We start from the raw sequence: 20,171 nt of genomic DNA, 5'->3' as shown, positions 1-20,171 counted from the left end.
AAATAAGCAAGAGGGGGGGGATAAGTTTTTCGAAAACGAGGAATCGTGCCACCTGCTTTTGGGGTTAATCGAGTGAGCGAGTACCCTCCTTCTTCTCCAACCCGTCCGGCCGAGGTTGCAATCATTAAACCAATCAGATTCGGTGCTCTTGGTTTAGGAACGCGTGGAAGCCCATCCTCTCTCTTCCTCTTACACTTAAAGAGTGCAACATACGGTAACACACGACGACGACGACGACGACGACGACCAACTTACTACTAACACTACCACGCAAAAAAAAAAAAAAAGTCAAGGAAGCAAGACATCTCATTAATGTGACTGCGTGGGGAAGGAAGAAGAGGAAAAAAAGGAATCGCCAAAAAAAAAAAAAAAAAAAAAAACGGAGGAAGAAGAGGAGGAGGAAGAGTTAGACCGAGCCAGAGTAATAACAACAACAAAAGCATTGGGAGCTTTTTCGGCATGACTGTCCGTTTATAGTATTTTCTGTTTAAAACTCGTACGGCTCTTCCCGGTTTGATTAAGCAACTGCCAAAGACGGGATACGATGGTCATGGCAGCATAAAAAAGAAAGAAAGAAAGAAAGAAAAGAACAAAACAAGGTGGATTAATAATGTCTACAGAAAAACACACCGCGAAAAAACGACGAAATACACAACTACAATAACAAACAAACGGAGTGCTACGCCGCTACGGCGAAGGAGGAAGAGACGCAAATTTTCTTTCTTTTCTTTTTTCTTTTTGTTGTTGGACGAGCTGAAATTTTACCAACTTTTCTCAATGACATTCAAAGAAAGCATATGGCCAGATCCAACTTAGCCGGGATTCCAAATAGTAAGAAGTCTAAAAGACCTAAATTACTCCAAATTGTTGGCAATACATTTATATAGAGTTTCTGTTTTCTTTCCTCCCTCTCTCCCTCTCTCATTTCCTTTTCTCTCTCTTTCTCTCTTCCCTTCCACACACTCTTTTATGTTTAAGGACCACTTTGAAAGAGGGAGTGAAGACCACAGTTTAAGAACCATCATGTCATTAATTAATGACCATCAAACTACTGCGGAGGCATAAGAACGGACTTCACTTGAAGCAGGAGGTGTTGTTCATAACGCAAAACAACATTGAACATAAAAGAAGGGATTGACTTTTATTTCAAACCCGAAAGACACAAAGTCAACCAGAAATATGGAGGTTTCGACGTTCGGTATTTTGGGGAGAACAATCATGATTTTGATTTTTCTGCTGCTGTTGGGTTTGGTCACGGCTCGGATGCCTCTTGCTGAAAGTTCACACGACAATTGTGTTCTCAGCCTTGTAATACCGAAGGATAAAATCAAAAGTACCTGCACTAACACGGCTAACATAGCAAAAAGAGTGTCCAGAATGTATGACGATTTAATGCAGCAGGGAAAAGACTTGAAAGACTTACGGATGAAGTCCATGGATGACCATGAAGTTAACTATAGCGACAGAGAAGATTTACGGAAACGGATAATTAATGTCGAAGAGACTCTTAATCGTCTGCTTGGTTTTAATGTTCGACCCACGGAAGATATGTCCCGAGAAAGACCCGCACCAGAGTCGCCTTCATATTCTCAATATTATGGTAAAGGCCATCAGTCATCTCCACATCATCCGCGGTCTCCAAGAATCAGAGTGGAAGTACCAACACAAGTGCCACAACTTCAAGTCTTGGTTGCTAAGCACATGGGGAATGCATTAAAGGATGTAAACAATACCATCTCAAAAGAAGTAACCAAACAACTAAAAGAATATGCTTCCAATTTTAATGAAGCCCTGAGAAGGAATCTGCAACCCGAAGCCAACCGAATCCATGTGATTGATGAAGGGGTGAGAGCAGAACAGCCCGTATCAGCAGAACAGCCTGTATCAGCACGGAAATATAGTAACACTGTTAATTATGGCTCTGAAGAGATAACCCTTCAGTTGAAATCCATGAAAAAGAACATTAAGGAATTAACAAGAAGGTATGAGGAATTAAGCTTTGCACATTCGGATCGAAACTTTGGCGTTAAGATCAAGAGGCTTGAGGAACAAATTGCCACCTCGGAAGCCATGAAACTCAAACTCCAAGAAAAGTTTCTCTCTCTTATTCTGATTATTAATGAAACGAATTCCAAAGTGGCTTATATGATGAAGCAAATCCAAGAATTTGATGAATGGAAGCACGAACTGAACAATGTTGTCCATCAAGCTAATATAAGCGCGATAAAAGTAAGCCACCAGTTAAACTCAAGCCTTTATGAATATATCGATACCGTCTTGCTGCCACTTGATACGAAAGTGCAAGAAATTGCCGATGAATCTGACATGCTTGAAGAACTCATTACCACTTTGAAGCAAGTTCTTAATACGACGCATGAAAAACATGCCGATTCAATTGGTGTAGTAGAGCGAAAAATCCAGAGCATTGATGATGGCATGAAACTGCAGTTTTCAAATATCTCTCGAATTCTGTTCACTGCTATTGAATACTTAAAGGGAACAGACAATACAACGGCAGAGAAGTTGCAAAAATACAATGAGAGTATCGCCATCATGAAAGGGAATCTCCTCGGGAAGATACAGCATGTTAATTTCACCATGCAACTTCTCAAAACACACACGATGAATCAAAGTGAAGAAATGAAAAAACAGGCCATCATCATTAAACATCTGAACACAATCCTTAACTCCACTTCACTTAAAATGAACTCTATGAAGAAGGAACTATTACAGTTCCGAACGGAAGTATTATTAAACTCCGGAGCTTGGGCACCATATAACTTTACGTGGAACACTCACATTTCGACCATGTGTATGGGCAAACGTTACATTAAGAAAACCAAATATAGGGTTGGAAAATATGTTGGCGTGATACTTTGCCACCCTGGAAAGTACAAAATTCTTCTGAGTAATAATATGTATACAGATTACATGGATATAGCAGATAGCACAGGTGTCGGGGACGATCATTGTGAGTTTGTGGGCGCCCCAAGAAGCGGAAAATATTTCTTAGGAAAACGATCAATTTCTCGTGTTGAAGGTTTGTGTCATTTTATTCTTTCTTATTTATTATAATTTACTATTAAATGTAATGTGAACAAATATCTTACTGCCCAACTTCCCACCTAGGTTGCTCTCTTATAAATTTGATCTCTATCACAGTAGGCCCTTACCTTATTTTTAAAAAAACTGTTTATTTCATTGTTTAATGACTTGTTGATTTGATTACAGGGTGTTAACGTTTTAAATATAAATTAGGCAAGTAGTTTTGATCTGTGTAGATGTCCGAGTTTCCCACCTTTCAATCAAAATGACAGGCTCGTCAGGCGAGGATAGTTCCTTAGCAAACAGAGACTGTCGGCTGTCTCACTAGTGAGGAAACCTTTACTTAGAATGAGGTATGGTTATGTTCTGTCTTAGGAGGTGCATAGGCCTTGCCCCCCTTGCCGTCTGTTCAGGTTATTTTTTTTTTAGCCCAACCTGTGCCACATCTCCCTGTGGTGGTAAAAAAGTAAATATCATGTGTATGTCAAAGCTTATAAAAAAGATTACGTTCAAATTGTATATTCTTTACACGAACAGGTTTAATTTTAGGAATATATAAATTCATCATTTTTTTTTACCATTTAAAAACACAAAAACGTTATGGTAAGAAAGTTTTATGATATATGAAATAAATCGTATTTATTGTTTATGTATACCTGACACATGCAGATTTCTTTATATATATATATATATATATATATATATATATATATATATATATATATATATATATATATATATGTAAGAAAGAATGAGAGATGAGATAGACATTACTGACTTACTTCGTGAATGAAACAGACGTTTCTGTATCTCACTTTTCATTATATTTTAATATATATATATATATATATATATATATATATATATATATATATATATATATATATATATTTACTACTAGCAAAGATATCCTTACTTCGGTCGCATATTTTTGTTAGCCTGGGAGAATGATATCATGGTAAACATATATTACTAACACTGATTCGCAAAGGAGGAGATAATGACTGCGAGAACGGTATTATGATAAATGAACCCCCCACCGCCCAACTGGAGGGTTAATGCATGGGAGAATCATATCATAGCAGCAGAGCAGATAGTGCACTACCTAACTATGCTGCTTTGCAAAAGAAGAAGTAATACCTCGGAGAATCACTATGCCTGTGCCTGGGTAGTATATCATGGGAACAGAACAGATACTATACTACTCTCCCGTCACACATAAAATAGAAGGTCGTCCTGAGAAGAGGGTTTCATGAGAACGGAACAGATACAAATTTAATCCCCCAAAGAGGATGTAATACCTACAAAAATTATCCCACTCACCCCCTTAAAAAAGAGGAGGTAATTCCTGGGAGGACGGTCTTAAACGGATGCTACATTAAAAGATAACACAACAATAAATTAAATCATTTTTTTCGTTCATTTAAAAATGTCTAGCCATAAAAATATTATTTTGGGCTAAGATCAAAGTATAGCATCTGTTCTCGGCCTTCCAGCAACATCATGCTTGTTACAATTGACGAAAATATTGCATATATATAAGAAAACATGACAATTCAAAATTACAATTGTATATTACAGAATATTAACTTATCAGAAATTGTTTATAAAATAAATATGCGAATTAAGAAGACCACGTGATGTTTGAGTGTATTTTGGAGTCGAATATATATATATATATATATATATATATATATATATATATATATATATATATATATATATATATATACAGGGTGACTCCTCCCCAAAAAACGGGTCCCAACTCTAATTAGGCCCCGTTTCTTAGTGTTTTGTCCGAATGAAATGAAACTTTGGCCATAACTAGTTTATTATATTCAAAACATCACATCAAAACACTAGGGTCTTTGGCCTTTTTTTCTCCGTTGACTGTAAAATGCCCAGAAAAAACAATTGAATGTCCTCTGTTTTTTGGGGGTCACCCTATATATATATATATATATATATATATATATATATATATATATATATATATATATATATGTATGTATATACACACACACACTGTATCCAAAAGACTTATGGTTGCACCGTTGAATTTAGCAAAAACTCTTTTGATGTTAATGAAGTTCAAAGAGATGAAAAAATGTCACATTTATTCAATTAGATCTATAAACTTATAGTGTATATGTTTATATATTACTATGTAAAGAATTCACTCCTAAACTAATTAACCGATCATTATCAATATTGAAACACATTTGATAGGGGTAATATGGCGATATTTAGTTTAATTTAGTTTTATACAAAGCGTACAAGGAGGGGGTGGAAGTCCTTCATGAAAATTCAGATAACTGATTTTTGTGTAATTTAAATTAGTGTTTTAGATATTCTCCAAATTTCAGTTCATTTAAAGTTCATTTCAAAGGGATTTTAGGGGTTATAAGATGGGCACAATCTCCCATTTGAAAATTTAAATATTTCAGATCTATAATAAATTTATCCATAATCATGAGACATGCAGTGATTCCTTGAATTTCAAACCCTTTTAACTGAAGCCTTAAGTTTTAAATATTTTCTAGAATCGAAATCAAGTAATGGATTTTGAAATAAGCGATATAAGGTTTAGTATTATATATTGGTTTTAATCTTCATAGCATAAAATCTACTACAAAACTATTCTGTTTGGGGGATTAACTAGAACGAGCATTCTGAGCTTAGGGGATATCGGTGACATAGATTTTGTAGATGTAAGTTTGTAGATCAACAGTACATTGTGACCTGTAGTTTTTCACCTTGCGTACAACTTCTCAAAACCGGAACCGAATCAAAGCAACAAATTTTGCGCGCGCGCGCACACACACACACACACAGACACACAGACACACACACACACAGACACACATGTTTGCGCACAGCTAAGTATTTTTTCTAAGGTAGAGATTTATAGAAATGTTGCTTATCTAGGATGGCTGAAGTTTATCAGACCAAACAACATTCACTCGATTTTTTATTAAATATTTACTCCAACGAAGCCTCAGTTGTAGCTTTTAGCCGAAACATGTCTGCACATGTGTAGCCAGAAATGTTTGTAGAAATAAAAATGTATTTAGTAAATACGGTGAATATCCACACAGACGCGATTATGTTATAATCAAAGGTCTCATTAGGTATAATAAATAAACTTATATTTGTGTAGTTATTCGCTATATATTAGCAGTAGTATAAAGCTCTATAAATGTAATAGGCACTATTTAAATGAATACTATAAAATTCCCATACAATAATAGTTAAATAGATTATAATGGATTTTGATATAAACTATTGAACATTCTTAAGATTCTTTATCCCAACATTAAAAAGAAAGTATTATTGTAAGTAGCACATATTTTAAACGGAAAATGACATTTTTGATAAATCTTATTATTTTCAAATCTTACATCGGCAATAAATGTCTCTTGATATTGAAAAAAAGGGTTTTTTAAATGTACACCCTCCGTTAAAATGGTGGGGAAAAATTATTCTTCACCAGAGTCCGTATTAATGTTCATATAAAACAACGTCTGAATCTGTGAAGCAAAAAATAAATAAATAAATAAATAAATAAATAAAAAATGAAACGTCTCATACTGGAAAGTTTTATGAAAAGAAAAAGGAAAGAAAAATATAAATTGGTATAGAAAGCAGAAAAGGGAAAGAAAATGTCTAATTATGGAAATCGATTAAAGCGAAGGAGGTTGACTGACTTGCTATTTGCTTTCACAATTCTCCTAATACTTTAAATGTATTCGTCCATTTTATTCGTTAACTTTTGTGTGTGTGTGTGTGTGTGTGTGCGCGCGCGCGCGCGCGCGCGCGCGCGCGCGTGTGTGTGTGTGTGTGTGTGTGTGTGTGTGTGTGTGTGTGTGTGTGTGTGTGTGTGTGTGTGTGTGTGTGAATCGTGGAGAATAAAACATTTAAATGATGTTTATTGTCCGATGAATAAAATACATTGTTCAATGCTATTGTATTTGAAATAATTTGAGACGAATAAAAGTGTCAAGTCAACATGTCATCGCTTTAAAGATCTCACCAAAATTATGTTGCCAGTCTCAATCTCCTTCGAAGTTTTCAGTTAGCCAAGACCCTTCTTTCGTTTCCTGTGCACATTTCAAGGACATTAAGTGTTAGAATACTAAATGGACTGCCGTTGAAGAAGTATGTTTCAAATTCAATTATTTGGACTAGAGTCATTCAGATCTCAGATAGCTATTACTATGAGAGGAAATATAAATGTTTTAAAATTTGCACCAAATCAATGTTTATTTACTAAAATTAATCTAAACGAATGACTGCTAACGCTCGGTAAAATTGCAGTATGGTTAAGAGTAGAGAAATCATAAATAAAAAGCAATAACTTATACCAAATGCCTGTATACTGCTGAAATTGTTTGTAAGTGTTTTGATTTCAGAATTTGATTTAGATGTTTGTGTGTGGCTTAGTGCCAAACTAAAACCAAAATGGCTGATCGATCACGTTAAGCTTTACTTTGGTTAAATTCATGCGGAAAAAATAGTAAAAACAAATACTACTTACTCTACCACTAACCCTAAGTCTGAATGGCTAGCTCTCTCCTCCCACAAAACTCTCGGTCGCTATGTTATTTTTTTCATGTTTTGATAAGACATATGATCAGAGAAACAATTCTGAAATAAAATAAACAAACACTTATAAGCAGTTTCCACACTCTAACAGTATACATATCAATAGAGAACTTTATTTTAATCTGTTTACTATAAATTATTTGTTGTTTTTCTTTTTTCTTTACAATTTCTCGACTGTAAACTATAGTACAATTTTACTTGCCTACCCTATGATCTTTACATGAAGCGAAACCAAATTTAGGTTCTCAACCGTCACCTAGAATTAGGAGGAGAAGCAAAATTTATGATTTCAACCCTAACACAGGCATCACACAACCTTGGCTTTAGGATTAGTGATGAAGTTAATTCAAGGCAGATGTACATAATATGAATGAATAAATGCCAACATTTTATTTTTTAATCATACCACCACCACCACCACCACCACCACCATCATCATCATCATCATCATCATCATCATCATCATCATCATCATCAAAACGACTTACTGTTATAATGTGTATAACTGTTTTTTTTTAAACAGGTTATAATAAATTAATATTTCGTGTTATTACTTGTAATATTACGATCATATATATATATATATATATATATATATATATATATATATATATATATATATATATATATATATATATATAATTTTGTCAGTATTAACAGTGATTAATAAAAATCACTTAATAAAACAGGGTAAATTACCAAAACATTTAAAATATTGTTAATTTTGAAAGGAAGTAATTCAAATGAAAACTAATAGTTTTTTAAAATTACAATAGATTTATATTTATATTATACTAGATAGAAGATATCCCCAGCATTGCCCGGTCATAAAATGTGCATAAATATTATTTTAATTTATTCAGAATTTTTTATAAACAAAAGTACTGTAAATATTAAACGTAATGTTAAATTCCTTTAAACATTTTTTTTAAAAAAGGTATAGAAACTAAAACACGTGCATGCAAGTATTATGTTTTTTCTGAACACTCCACTGCTTGAGCTGAGATCGAAACCAAGTCAAGTGCGATTATATCAGCTTTTCAAGCCAACTCATACTTAACATAAAGAAGGTGTTATATTTCATGACCATGCATGCGCAGTGGTGAAACAGTGGAAAACAAATAAAATCCGGTGGCCTCCCACATACCAATTTTTTCAATTTCGAACACTTAGCAGTCCTTTGTTCTGGATGAAAACGGATTAAAAAGTTTTCCACATATCTGAATATCCTATATACTGAATTTCAAGTCTGTCGATCAAAAATTCATTGAACATATAAGTTGAGAAGTGTCATCACACGTTCTCACTTTTATAGATATATAGATGTAATATAAGTTCTCCATAAAAATAAATACTTTGAGTTAAATTAATAGCTGCCGATGACAGGTAATCTTTTGTTTGTGTTTTAATAAGTATATGTTTGTAAAAATGGCGACGCACATCTGTATTTGTGAAAAAATTTAGAAAATTGACAGATGAGCCACAAGGACCAAAAACTTTAAGAAAGATGAACAATTCATGTTTTGAAAAATCAACGGCAATTTTTGTGTAAAATGAAAAAAATGCCTTAAGTGTTCAGGTGTGTCTTCTTTATTTAAATAAGCAAAATGTTCTAAGATACAGATATATCTCTAATATATCTATTATGAACGTGGTGACAGTGTTAATACACACACACACACACACACACACACATATCCAATGATACTTCAGATCGAAATCTGATCATTCCTTTGGTTTTACTTCCCTCTACTTCCTGTTTACTCGCTAATATAGTCAGAAGAAACTAAAATGTCGGAAAACTCATAATTAGTGTCTTGTATTTCATTCAAATTAAATATACATGTTTTAAGAGAGTTCTATCCCAATGGATTACTTAAAGGTAGGACACATAGATATTCAGGACCACTTTCACTGTCTTCCCCAAAGAATTTTATACATATTATATAAATTTCATCAAAATAGGATACATTTGAGGTTTAAAAGATCCCCCCCCCCGAGGTTAGAGGGATACTTAGAGATTTGAGAATGCTTCCAGTCTCTGCTCCTATAAATTTTACATTCACCACAAGTACCAATCTGAATAAGCACCAAAAAATGCTATTTTTCTTTCAACGTACATGTTGTGTCTTCTATGAAATTTTTAAAGACATCCTCTACCTCCATCATAACAATAATGTAATTTAAATATAGTTGACATGCCAACTACATGGGTTGAGTAACATTAAGATTCGATAGTAAAATCCAACAACACATACCTGGCAGAATCAGGAATGGTACCTACCTACTAACGAATGTTCTAGTAACACAATAACTGATCATTTACTTAAAAACCTATGCTACGAACTTCAGCATTGACTCATTTTGTTATTTTTTCTATACAAAAACACATGTCATACTGATGAGTTGTAAAATAATTAAACTGTGATGTTAAATTGTATAAAAATTTTAACTTTAGTCAAAATCGAACTTTCTTCTTTAATCAGATTTTTTTGATTATCAATTTTTGATATTTATTAAACATATTCCGATACAAAACGTACCTAAGAACACTCCCAAACACATACATTGTAATCTAAATTGCACTGTAGAGAATCTACTGCTAATTTTATAAAATAATCTGTAAATAATGGTTTGAATTAAAGTTTAAAATGCAAAAGTCAAGTATCATGGTTCAATTGTGCTCTAAACAGAAACATTTGTTTTGAACGCGTTCTTGTCTTATTCAAGAACCAACTGATGATTTTATGAAATAATTTTTACACAATCACTTAATTCAAGTTAAATGCACAAAAGTCAAGTATCATGGTTCAATAGTGCTCTAAAAAGAAACATTCATTTTGAACGCGCCTCTGTCTTATAAGAGAATATATGGTTGATTTTATAGGCTCTGCCTTTCTACTTGTGCGGTGATAAAAATTCTCAAATGCACTTGTGATATTAGGCTGTATGAAGTGTTAAGTTTGGTTAAAGTCGACTGTTCCTTCTTTAATCGGATTTTTTATCGATTTTCGATACTTATCAGATGCATTCTGATACAAAACCAACGTAAGAACACTCCCAGACACACCAAGTACATTGATGTGAAATTTAAAAAAAAATTGGCCCAGCTGTTTCTAAGTCCAATGGAACGCACAAAAGTTCCTTTTATATGAGAGTCAAATACATGTTAATATATTCCATAGTTCTAAAATTCTGTTATGTTTGAAAAAAATCCATTTCAGTTCTTCTAATTACCCGTGATTTATAATTAACTGAACAAATCTCCAATATCTTATCTATGAACTTTTCTCGCCCTCTTTCATTACATGTTGATTCAACTACTCTCTAATTTTTTTTAATATCTTTTTGAACATTTAGAGAAAGAAAATGAATAGTTTTTTCTTTGTAAATTATTAATTGCTGTATTTTGTCATCTAATTTACATGGTGTATTCGTACATAACATAAACATATATTTAAATCAAATAGCAAAATAATAGGTCTCCTTCTATATTATTCTTATGAATAATATAGAAGTAAACAGACTTGTTATTTTTAGTGATGAAGAAGAATGTTTTAACAGATATGTTACAGTTTATGAATTTTCGAAGTAACGTAGGATAAATAGTCGTAGTAGTTGTAACCAAACAGATCATGATTAATCTGCTATATATAAATTAACATAGAAATCAGCTCATCAAAAACGGAATAAAGTCGAATCAAAATAGCAAACCTTGCACACATAAAGGGCTTTTAGATGTAGTTTTCTAGCAATGATAAAAATAACTTATGTTACGTTCAATCACATTATTTGTCAGCATTACCGAGAATTGAATGAGGAATCCTGTTCTATAGCTGACAATCCATAAAACTGTATTACGTTTTTGCATTACCTTATTTTTTTGTACACTTTTGAACCCAATTATGCATAGCATCCATCTAGTTTACTTATGCATTAAAACTTCTGAATATAGTGCCCAACTAGTTGGGTGCTATGCATAAATGGGTTAATATTCAATTTTGGGGACGAATCTCCAAAATGTATCGAGCATTGATTGGATGGAAGAATAGATGAATATACTAGCAGTTCAGCCCGGCTTTGCTTGGGCCCTATGAATTGTTCATAACTTTATGTGCATATATATATATATATATATATATATATATATATATATATATATATATATATATATATATATTAAAACGTTTGACTCATGTCCAGGTAACCTACATTTAAAATTTCAAGTGTTTAGACCCAAAATTAGCTGCATAGTTTGCTAGAGACCGCAAAGGTCAAATCTTTTAAACTTTAACCCATTGGCAGCCAAATTTTAGCCAAAAAAAAAAAAAACAATTAAAAATGCTTGCCCTATGTCTGATTACACTTTATATAAAATTTTAAATGTTTAGACCAAAAATTGGCTGAGTAATTTGGTAGAGACTGCAGAGGTAAATTTTTTTAAAACTTTGACCCCAATTTTGACCACTTAAAATTTATTGTTTTGAGCTCAAATCAAATTAAAAAGTTTGTTTCATGTCCAAGTAACCTACATCTAAAATTCCAAGTGTTCAGACCCCAAATTGGCAGAGGAGTTTGGTAGAGTTTTCAAAGGTCAAGTCGTTGAACTTTGACCCCTTGACAGCCAAATTTCTGGTCGAAAGCCGATTAAAAAGATTTTCCCAAATCTCAATACTCCTTATCTTAAATCTCCAGTCTGTCGACTGAAAATTGACAGAGTAGTTTGGTAGCGAAATATACACACACAGACAATTTCACTTTTATAGATGTATAGATATATAAAATACAATATATATATATATATATATATATATATATATATACAATATCACTGTATTCATATATCTTTCCATCCAATCAATGCTTTAACCCTTTGAGGCACACCTAGAAGTTTACAGAACTAATAAGTGCTCCTGTGTACTCTTGCTACAAACCGGAACCCCATATTAGCATTTGTACTTTTCTTTTTTACTTAAATAATCAGATAAAATAGTTTTCCACAACAAATGCAGACACCACAATATCAAAATGAAATCCACGTTTATATTACAAGGCTATAATGGCGTCAGTGTGGATGTGGCAATCCATAATGTGACAACAATCCAACAAAGTATTGTGATAACATTTTCGGCTAGTGATAGTTCGACTCCAATACCATGCATGAATCCAGAATTTTCATCAGGTGAAGGCTTTGTTGAAGGCAATGCTGATGTACAAACACCAGTTATTATGTAAACAATTTTAAATGTCCAAAAATTTATAAAAATTGGAATTCATGGGTATATTTATTTCAAAGCGGTAGCTGCCTCTTTTGTACCACAAACATAAGTCATTGCATTCCTTCTTCTGCTTACTATCTACGTTTCAAATTTCATGAAGACCGGTTGCTTTTCTTTCCATAGATGTATACCAACAAATACACACATACACGCACATTCATCTTTATTATATAAGATTGTAGTTATATATCTATACTAGTAGGTCACCTGGCTTTGCCTGGTCATGAGGTATGCTTAAATATGATAGTTTAATTCATGCAGATTACATATTTATTATTATAGAGACAATTCTCTATTGATTATTATATTGAACCTAATATATAGTAGTGAGATCATAGCTAATATATATATATATATATATATATATATGATTTTGGTGCCATCAGCTTGAATCGAAACCAAAACATACAATTCTTCATCCTCATTCCTTAGCCTATGAGCCACACCCACATATATATATATATATATATATATATATATATATATATATATATATATAATTATTTACTATAATAATTATTAAATACCTACAGACGCTAGTGTCTCATCCTTTCGGGAATCATCAGTGCAGGCTGTCACGATTAACACCAGTCGAGAGATTCAAACCCAGCAGCAGAAGTCATGTCTGGCTTCATTAGCAAGGACCCAATCCGTTCGGGTACTGTCAATGGTGAGAAATACAGTTGTCCTTTTTTAAATGCTTTTAACGTCAGTCAGAGTGATCTAATCATTATATGACGATATGCACATATGAGCTAAGTTGACCGACTTATTACAACTGAAAATACTCAACTATAAGAAACGAGTTTCTTAAAGGGGATGACATAATTATTTACTATAATAATTATTAAATACCTACAGACAAGGCCGTTTTTAATGTGAAAAATGGGCTAAAAACATTAACATCTTCACCTTCAACTAGACACTTTTCTACAGGGGGAAGGGTCGCTTTTTTCGCCAATATTTTTGAAAGATATCCTCTCCTTTCGATTGTCTACCTTAATGTAAATATAAGTCACTTCAGGTTTGGCGGTGGTCGTAACCGCAAAGACGTCAGGGTTTTTTTCCAGTTCTTTTCCTCCTTCGCGGTACAGGTTTGAGCCTGCCTTCCTACCACCACATTTTTTTTTTTTTTGCTCAACATACACACCCAAACACCCGGGCAACGCCGGGCTGAAATGCTAGTATATATATAAAAGTGAACGCGTCTGTGTGTGTGTCTGTGTACATTTCCCTACGCAATAACTTTGTCAATTTTTAGTCTACAGGCTCGAAATTAGATATACAGGGTACTGAGATTTGGGAAAATCTATGTGATCGGTTTTCGGCCAGAAATTTGACTGCTAAGGGGTCAAAGTTCAACGATTTGACCGTTGAGAACTCTACTAAACTCCTCCGCCAATTTTGGATCTAAACACTTGAAATTTTAGATATAGGTTCCTTGGACATGGATCTAACTTAATAACTTTATTTGAGCCTAAAACAATAAATGTTAAGGGGTCATAATAGGGGTCAAAGTTAAAAAGAGTGACCGCTTTTTTTTTCTTAAAATACACCTCCAAACACCCGGGCAACGCCGGGCTGAAATGCTAGTATATATATATATATATATATATATATATATATATATATATATATATATATATATATATATATATGTAGACTACTGTTTTATAAATTAAATAAAAATGATAAACGCATAAAATAATATTTGTTTACGTCCAAACAAAATCTGGGCGATTTTCTAAGGAAAAAAGATCTTCAAGGTTGAAAACGCTTATTAAACGTATTATCGTTTAAAACTTAGCAAAAAAATCTACACACACACACACACACACACACACACACACACACACACACACACACACACACACACATACATATAAATTCACCTGTCATCCCGGTTTTTTAAGATAGAATTGCTCGGTCGTTGAACGCATGATGCAAGCAAGAAAGCAAGCAAGGTCCACACAGTTTTATAATTATATATATTAAAACTTTACTGTAGTTTTATAGTAGTTCCTATTGTCAAATGAGTATTCTTATCCCACACATTTATACCCATACAATATTGGCACAATTGCATCTCTCTTTTAAGGCACTCTGGTATGGACCCATGTAGTGGTCAGTTTCGTCATGGATGCAGTGCTGTGTCATTGTAGACAAAGAAAAGACTAAAGTTTAACATTCAATAAATATCTAGCAGACGAAATCATCTTTTAGGATTACTGGTCGACCTCAAAGTTTTTTAGCGCATAACACTAATGGAAACCTCGAAAGAAAAGACAAACACGATCAGCAACCGGTTCGAGAAGCTATTCACCTAGACAAATGATCAGTTAGAGCCTTTTATAGATGGTCCTAGGACACTAGAAGTCTCAATCAAAGGAGAAGTATAAATGGCTGTCAAAACCTCATAAAATTAAAATTCAGCATACGATATTGGTAACTGTTCAAATATAACAAATATGTCATATGACCACCAAATTGCTTTTATTATAGACATCATTGACTCTATTTGTGAGATAACCCTAATTGCACTACACAAACTCGGTATGTATATAGTTATGTATTCTGCATACCCAGGATGAGCCAAAAGTAGGCGGACAGTAAAAAATATTTATTTAGAGATCACATACTCCCCAAAAGAAAAAATCCATCGGGGTCAAGTTTAGTGAATCTGCTGTGTCCACCTACTTTTGGCTCACCCTGTATATATTTATATACGTGTGTGTGTGTACATATATATATATATATATATATATATATATATATATATATATATATATCCAGGATTGAATGATGATGAACGAATGTTTCACACTCCCATATTTTTATTATTGAAATCGGTGAAATCATTTTTCAATCAAACTGATTGATTGCCTGCTGTAGGTGGGGACCCATCGCGGTGCACTGGGAAGAAGCTTCACATGCCCCCCCCCACAGTGACTTAGTCCACAATACATTGTTGACTACATTGCACTGTAGAGAACCTACTATTGATTTTATAAAATTTTTTTTATATATAATGGCTTGAATTAAATTTTAAAATGCAAAAGTCAAGTATCATGGTTCAATTATGCTCCAAACAGAAGCATTCATTTCGAATGTGTCATATCAAAGAACCTACTGTTGATTTTATATTCCTGGCCTTACTGCTTGTGCAGTGATAATGGCTTGAATTTAAGTTTAAAATGAAAAAGTCACGTATCATGGTGCAATTTTTCTTTAAACACAAACATTCATTTCGAACGTGCACCTGTCATATCAAAGGATCTGCTGTAGATTTTATATATTGAGCTTGTGTGATAATAAAACGTCTCAAATGCACTTGTGCAAGGTGTTAACTTTGGTCCAAATCGCATGTTCCTTTTTTCATCAGATTATTTTGATTATCGATTATCGATATTTTCCTAAAACATTCTGATGCAAAAACATTGCCAGGCACATAAAGTACTTTTGTATGAAATTTCAAAAAAATCGAACAAACTCACACGCATACAAATTTCCTTTTATATAATAAGTAGATGTATATATGTGTATATGTATGTGTGCATATATGTATGTGTATATATATATATATATGTATATATATATATACACATACATACATACATACATATATATATATATATATATATATATATATATATACTAGGATGGGTGCCCGGCATTGCCCGGGTGTTTGGAGGTGTGTGTTGAGCAAAAAAGGAAAAAAAGTGGTAGCAGGAAAGCAAGCTCGAAGTCTTACAGCGAAGGAGGAAAAGAACAGGAAAAAACGTGACGTCGTTGCTATTATGACCACCGCCAAACCGGAAGTGATGTAAGTTTTAAATGAGGGCTAGACAATCAAAAAGAGGGGAAGACTTTCGAAAGTATCGGTGAAAAAAGTGACCCCTACCTGTAGAAAAGTGCCCAAGTGAAGTGAAGAAATTAATGTTTTTAGCCAATTTTTTGGTATTTGTCGTGTGAAGGGTCGAGCTTCAAAACGATACTGATCTTGTAAAAATCCGTCGCCTCTGGCGAAAGTTTTAGGCAGACACATACATACATACATACATACATACATCCATACATACATACATTTATATATTGGCAGCTCAAATTTTCAACCCAAACCGATTAAAAAGCTTGCCCTGTCTCTGAATACACTTTATGTAAAATTTCAAATGTTTAGACCAGAAATTTTCTGAGTAATTTGGTAGAGACCACAGAGGTAAAAATTTTTTTAGCTTTGATCCCTAATATGACCTCTTAACATTTATTGTTTTTGGCTCAAATCAAGTTATTAAGTTAGATCCATGTCCAAGGAACCTATATCTAAAATTTCAATTATTTATACCCAAAATTGTCGGAGAAGTTTGGTAGCGTTCTCAAAGATCAAATCGTTGAACTTTGACCCCTTAACAGTCAAGTTTCTGGCCGACAATGGATTACAAAGATTTCCCCAAATTTCCATACCCTGTATATCAAATTTCGAGTCTGTAGACTAAAAATTGACAGAGTTATTGTGTAGGGTAATGCACACAGACAGACACACACACTTTCACTTTTATAGATACTAGCGTTTCAGCATGGCGTTGTCCGGGTGTTTGGAGGTGAATGTTGAGCCAAAAAAAAAAAAATAAGTAAAAAGTAAGCAGTCAATTTTTTAAACTTTGACCCCTATTATGACCCCATTAACATTTATTATTTTGGGTTCAAATCAAGCTTTTAAGCTAGATCCATGTCCAAGGAACCTATATCTAACATTTCAAGTGTTTATACCCAAAATTGTCGGAGGAGTTTGATAGAATTCTCAAAGGTCAAATCGTTGAACTTTGACCCCTTAACAGCCAAATTTCTGGCCGAAAACTGACATAAAGATTTTCCCAAATCTCAGTATCCTGTGTATCAAATTTCGAGTCTGTAGACTGAAAATTGACAAAGTTATTGCGTAGGGAAATGTACACACACACGCACACACACACGCTCACTTTTATAGATATACATATACGTGTGTGTGTATATATATATGTATCTGTATGTGTGCATATATATGTATCTCTATGTGTGTACATATGTGTGTTTGTATGCGTGAATATACAGTGCCGCCAAAAAGAAAGTCCGCACTTGTCATTTTTTCAAAAACTGCAAATTTCAGCTAAATTTGATGTAAATGTTTAAACAACCTATGCCTCATTTGATTCGCCTTTTCTTCTTCTATAATTTTACCCGTTCATATTTGACTTTTGATTAAAATATTCTAGTGTTCACGTCAATTTAAAAAATCAACTTCAAATCCAGAAGGCAAAAAGAAAGTCCACACAATGGAAAATTGTTATTTAAATGTTACTTTAGAACATTGATGTGACACAAATACAACAGGAACACAATGAACTAGTTAATATTTAGTAGTATAACCCTTCTGCAATTTGACAGTGTGCTAATTTTGGACCATTTTCTTGAATTAGTCTGTGGCAATACTCCAGTGGAAGGGCATCCCACTTCTCTTTAATTTTTGTCCAAAGTTCTTGCAAATTTGAAATTTTATCATTGCGTAGCTGTTGCTTGATTTAATGTCAAACGTTTTTGATAGGATTTAGGTCTGGAGATTCTGCAGCCCAATCCAAACACGGAATATCATGCTCTTCAAAGAACCTCTTGACATTGCCAGCTGTGGGAATGGGAGCATTATCCTGCATGAAGATGGAATTATCATCAAAATTCCGGCCAAAGTAGAGTAAAAAATGCTCAGTCAACATATTAATGTACTTGCTTGAATTAATTCGACCTTGCAAGCGACCTATAGTCCCTGGACCATTGGCTCTAATAATGCCAAACACCAAAACTGAACCTCCACCACCTTGCAGTGTTAAAACTGTGCACTTAGGATTAAATTCTTCATCCTTCCTTCAACGGATGTACTGCCTACCATCACTGCCTAGCATATTAAACTTGCTTTCATCACTAAAAATCACTTTCGACCAATATGAAGAGTAATGAGCTTTATTGCATCTGACAGTCAAACGGCACTTTCTGTTCTTTATAGAAATCATTGGCTTGCATCTTGGAACACAGCCTCACAAATTAAATTCCTTCAATCTGTTCATAAGATTACACTGTTATTGGGTTTGAGGAGCTGTTTCAAATCTATTTCTGAGGCTACAGATCTGGATAACATTGTCTTCTCTGTAAAAAGTAACTCTAGGACAGCCAGATTTAGGGGCATCATGAACACTGCTGTGTTTTGATGCTTTTGCACATTCGTACCATTTTCTTATCACATTTTAATCTGCAGCCAATTTCTCGATTTGATAAACCAGGAAGGTAGAGATTAATGTACTCCTGACAATAACAGAGAGAGACTAGAAGTATATGTACTAAATGTTACGTTGTATAACCTGCAAACAGCAACAATTACAATTAGAAATGCTAAAAGGTGGATACTTTAAGCTAGTTTTAAACTGATTTGTTGCTGCAGAGTTTCTTTTTGTCTTCTGAATTTGAAGCTAATTTTTTTAAATTGACGTAAATACTAGGATATTTTAATTAAAAGTCAAATATGAACAAGTAAAATTATAGAGGAATAAAAGGCAAATCAAACTAAGATATAGGTTGTTTAAACAATTGCAATCAATTTAGCTTAAATTTGCGGATTTTATATATGTGTCTGCATGTGTAAATACATATGTGCCTGTATCTATCTACATATCTATAAAAGTGAACGTGTCTATGTGTGTGTGTACATTACCCTACACAATAACTCTGTCAATTTTAAGTCTACAGACTCGAAATTTGATATACAGGGTACTGAGATTTGGGAAAATCTTTTTGATCAGTTTCGACCAGACATTTAGCTGTTAAGGGGTCAAAGTTCAACGATTTGAACTTTGAGAACTCTACCATACGCCTCCGACAATTTTAGATATAGGTTTCTTGAACATGGATCTAACTTAATAGCTTGATTTGAGCCAAAAACAATAAATGTTAAGGGGTCAAAGTGAAAAAAAATTTGACCTCTGCAGTCTTTACCAAATTACTCAGAAAATTTCTGGTCTAAACATTTGAAATTTTACATAAAGTGTATTCAGAGATAGGGCAAACTTTTTAATCGGTTTGGGCCGAAAATTTGAGCTACCGATATATGTATGTATGTATATCTGCCACAAGATTTCGACAGAGGCGACGGATTTTTACAAGATCAGTATCGTTTTGAAGTTCAACCTTTCAGAGGACAAATATAAGAAAATTGGCTAAAAA

General features: G+C 33.4%; 2 protein-coding genes across 2 annotated transcripts in view; one reads left to right on the top strand and one right to left on the bottom strand.

The window, feature by feature from the left end:
* Positions 1-20,171, bottom strand: part of LOC145256408 (lipoxygenase homology domain-containing protein 1-like) — a 798,046-nt gene that overhangs the window by 458,054 nt on the left and 319,821 nt on the right. The window lies entirely within an intron of this gene.
* Positions 86-20,171, top strand: part of LOC145256411 (uncharacterized) — a 96,640-nt gene continuing 76,554 nt past the window's right edge. Inside the window, exon 1 of the mRNA XM_080115278.1 lies at positions 86-3,040. Within this exon, the coding sequence (XP_079971404.1) occupies positions 1,180-3,040 (1,861 nt within the window). The 5' untranslated portion in view covers positions 86-1,179. The remainder of the gene's footprint in view (positions 3,041-20,171) is intronic.

The sequence above is a fragment of the Euprymna scolopes genome, chromosome 32, assembly GCF_053919585.1.
Source record: "Euprymna scolopes isolate OS-2025 chromosome 32, ASM5391958v1, whole genome shotgun sequence".
In the NCBI taxonomy this organism is placed as follows: domain Eukaryota; kingdom Metazoa; phylum Mollusca; class Cephalopoda; order Sepiida; family Sepiolidae; genus Euprymna; species Euprymna scolopes.
This window is presented reverse-complemented; position numbering and strand designations above follow the sequence as displayed.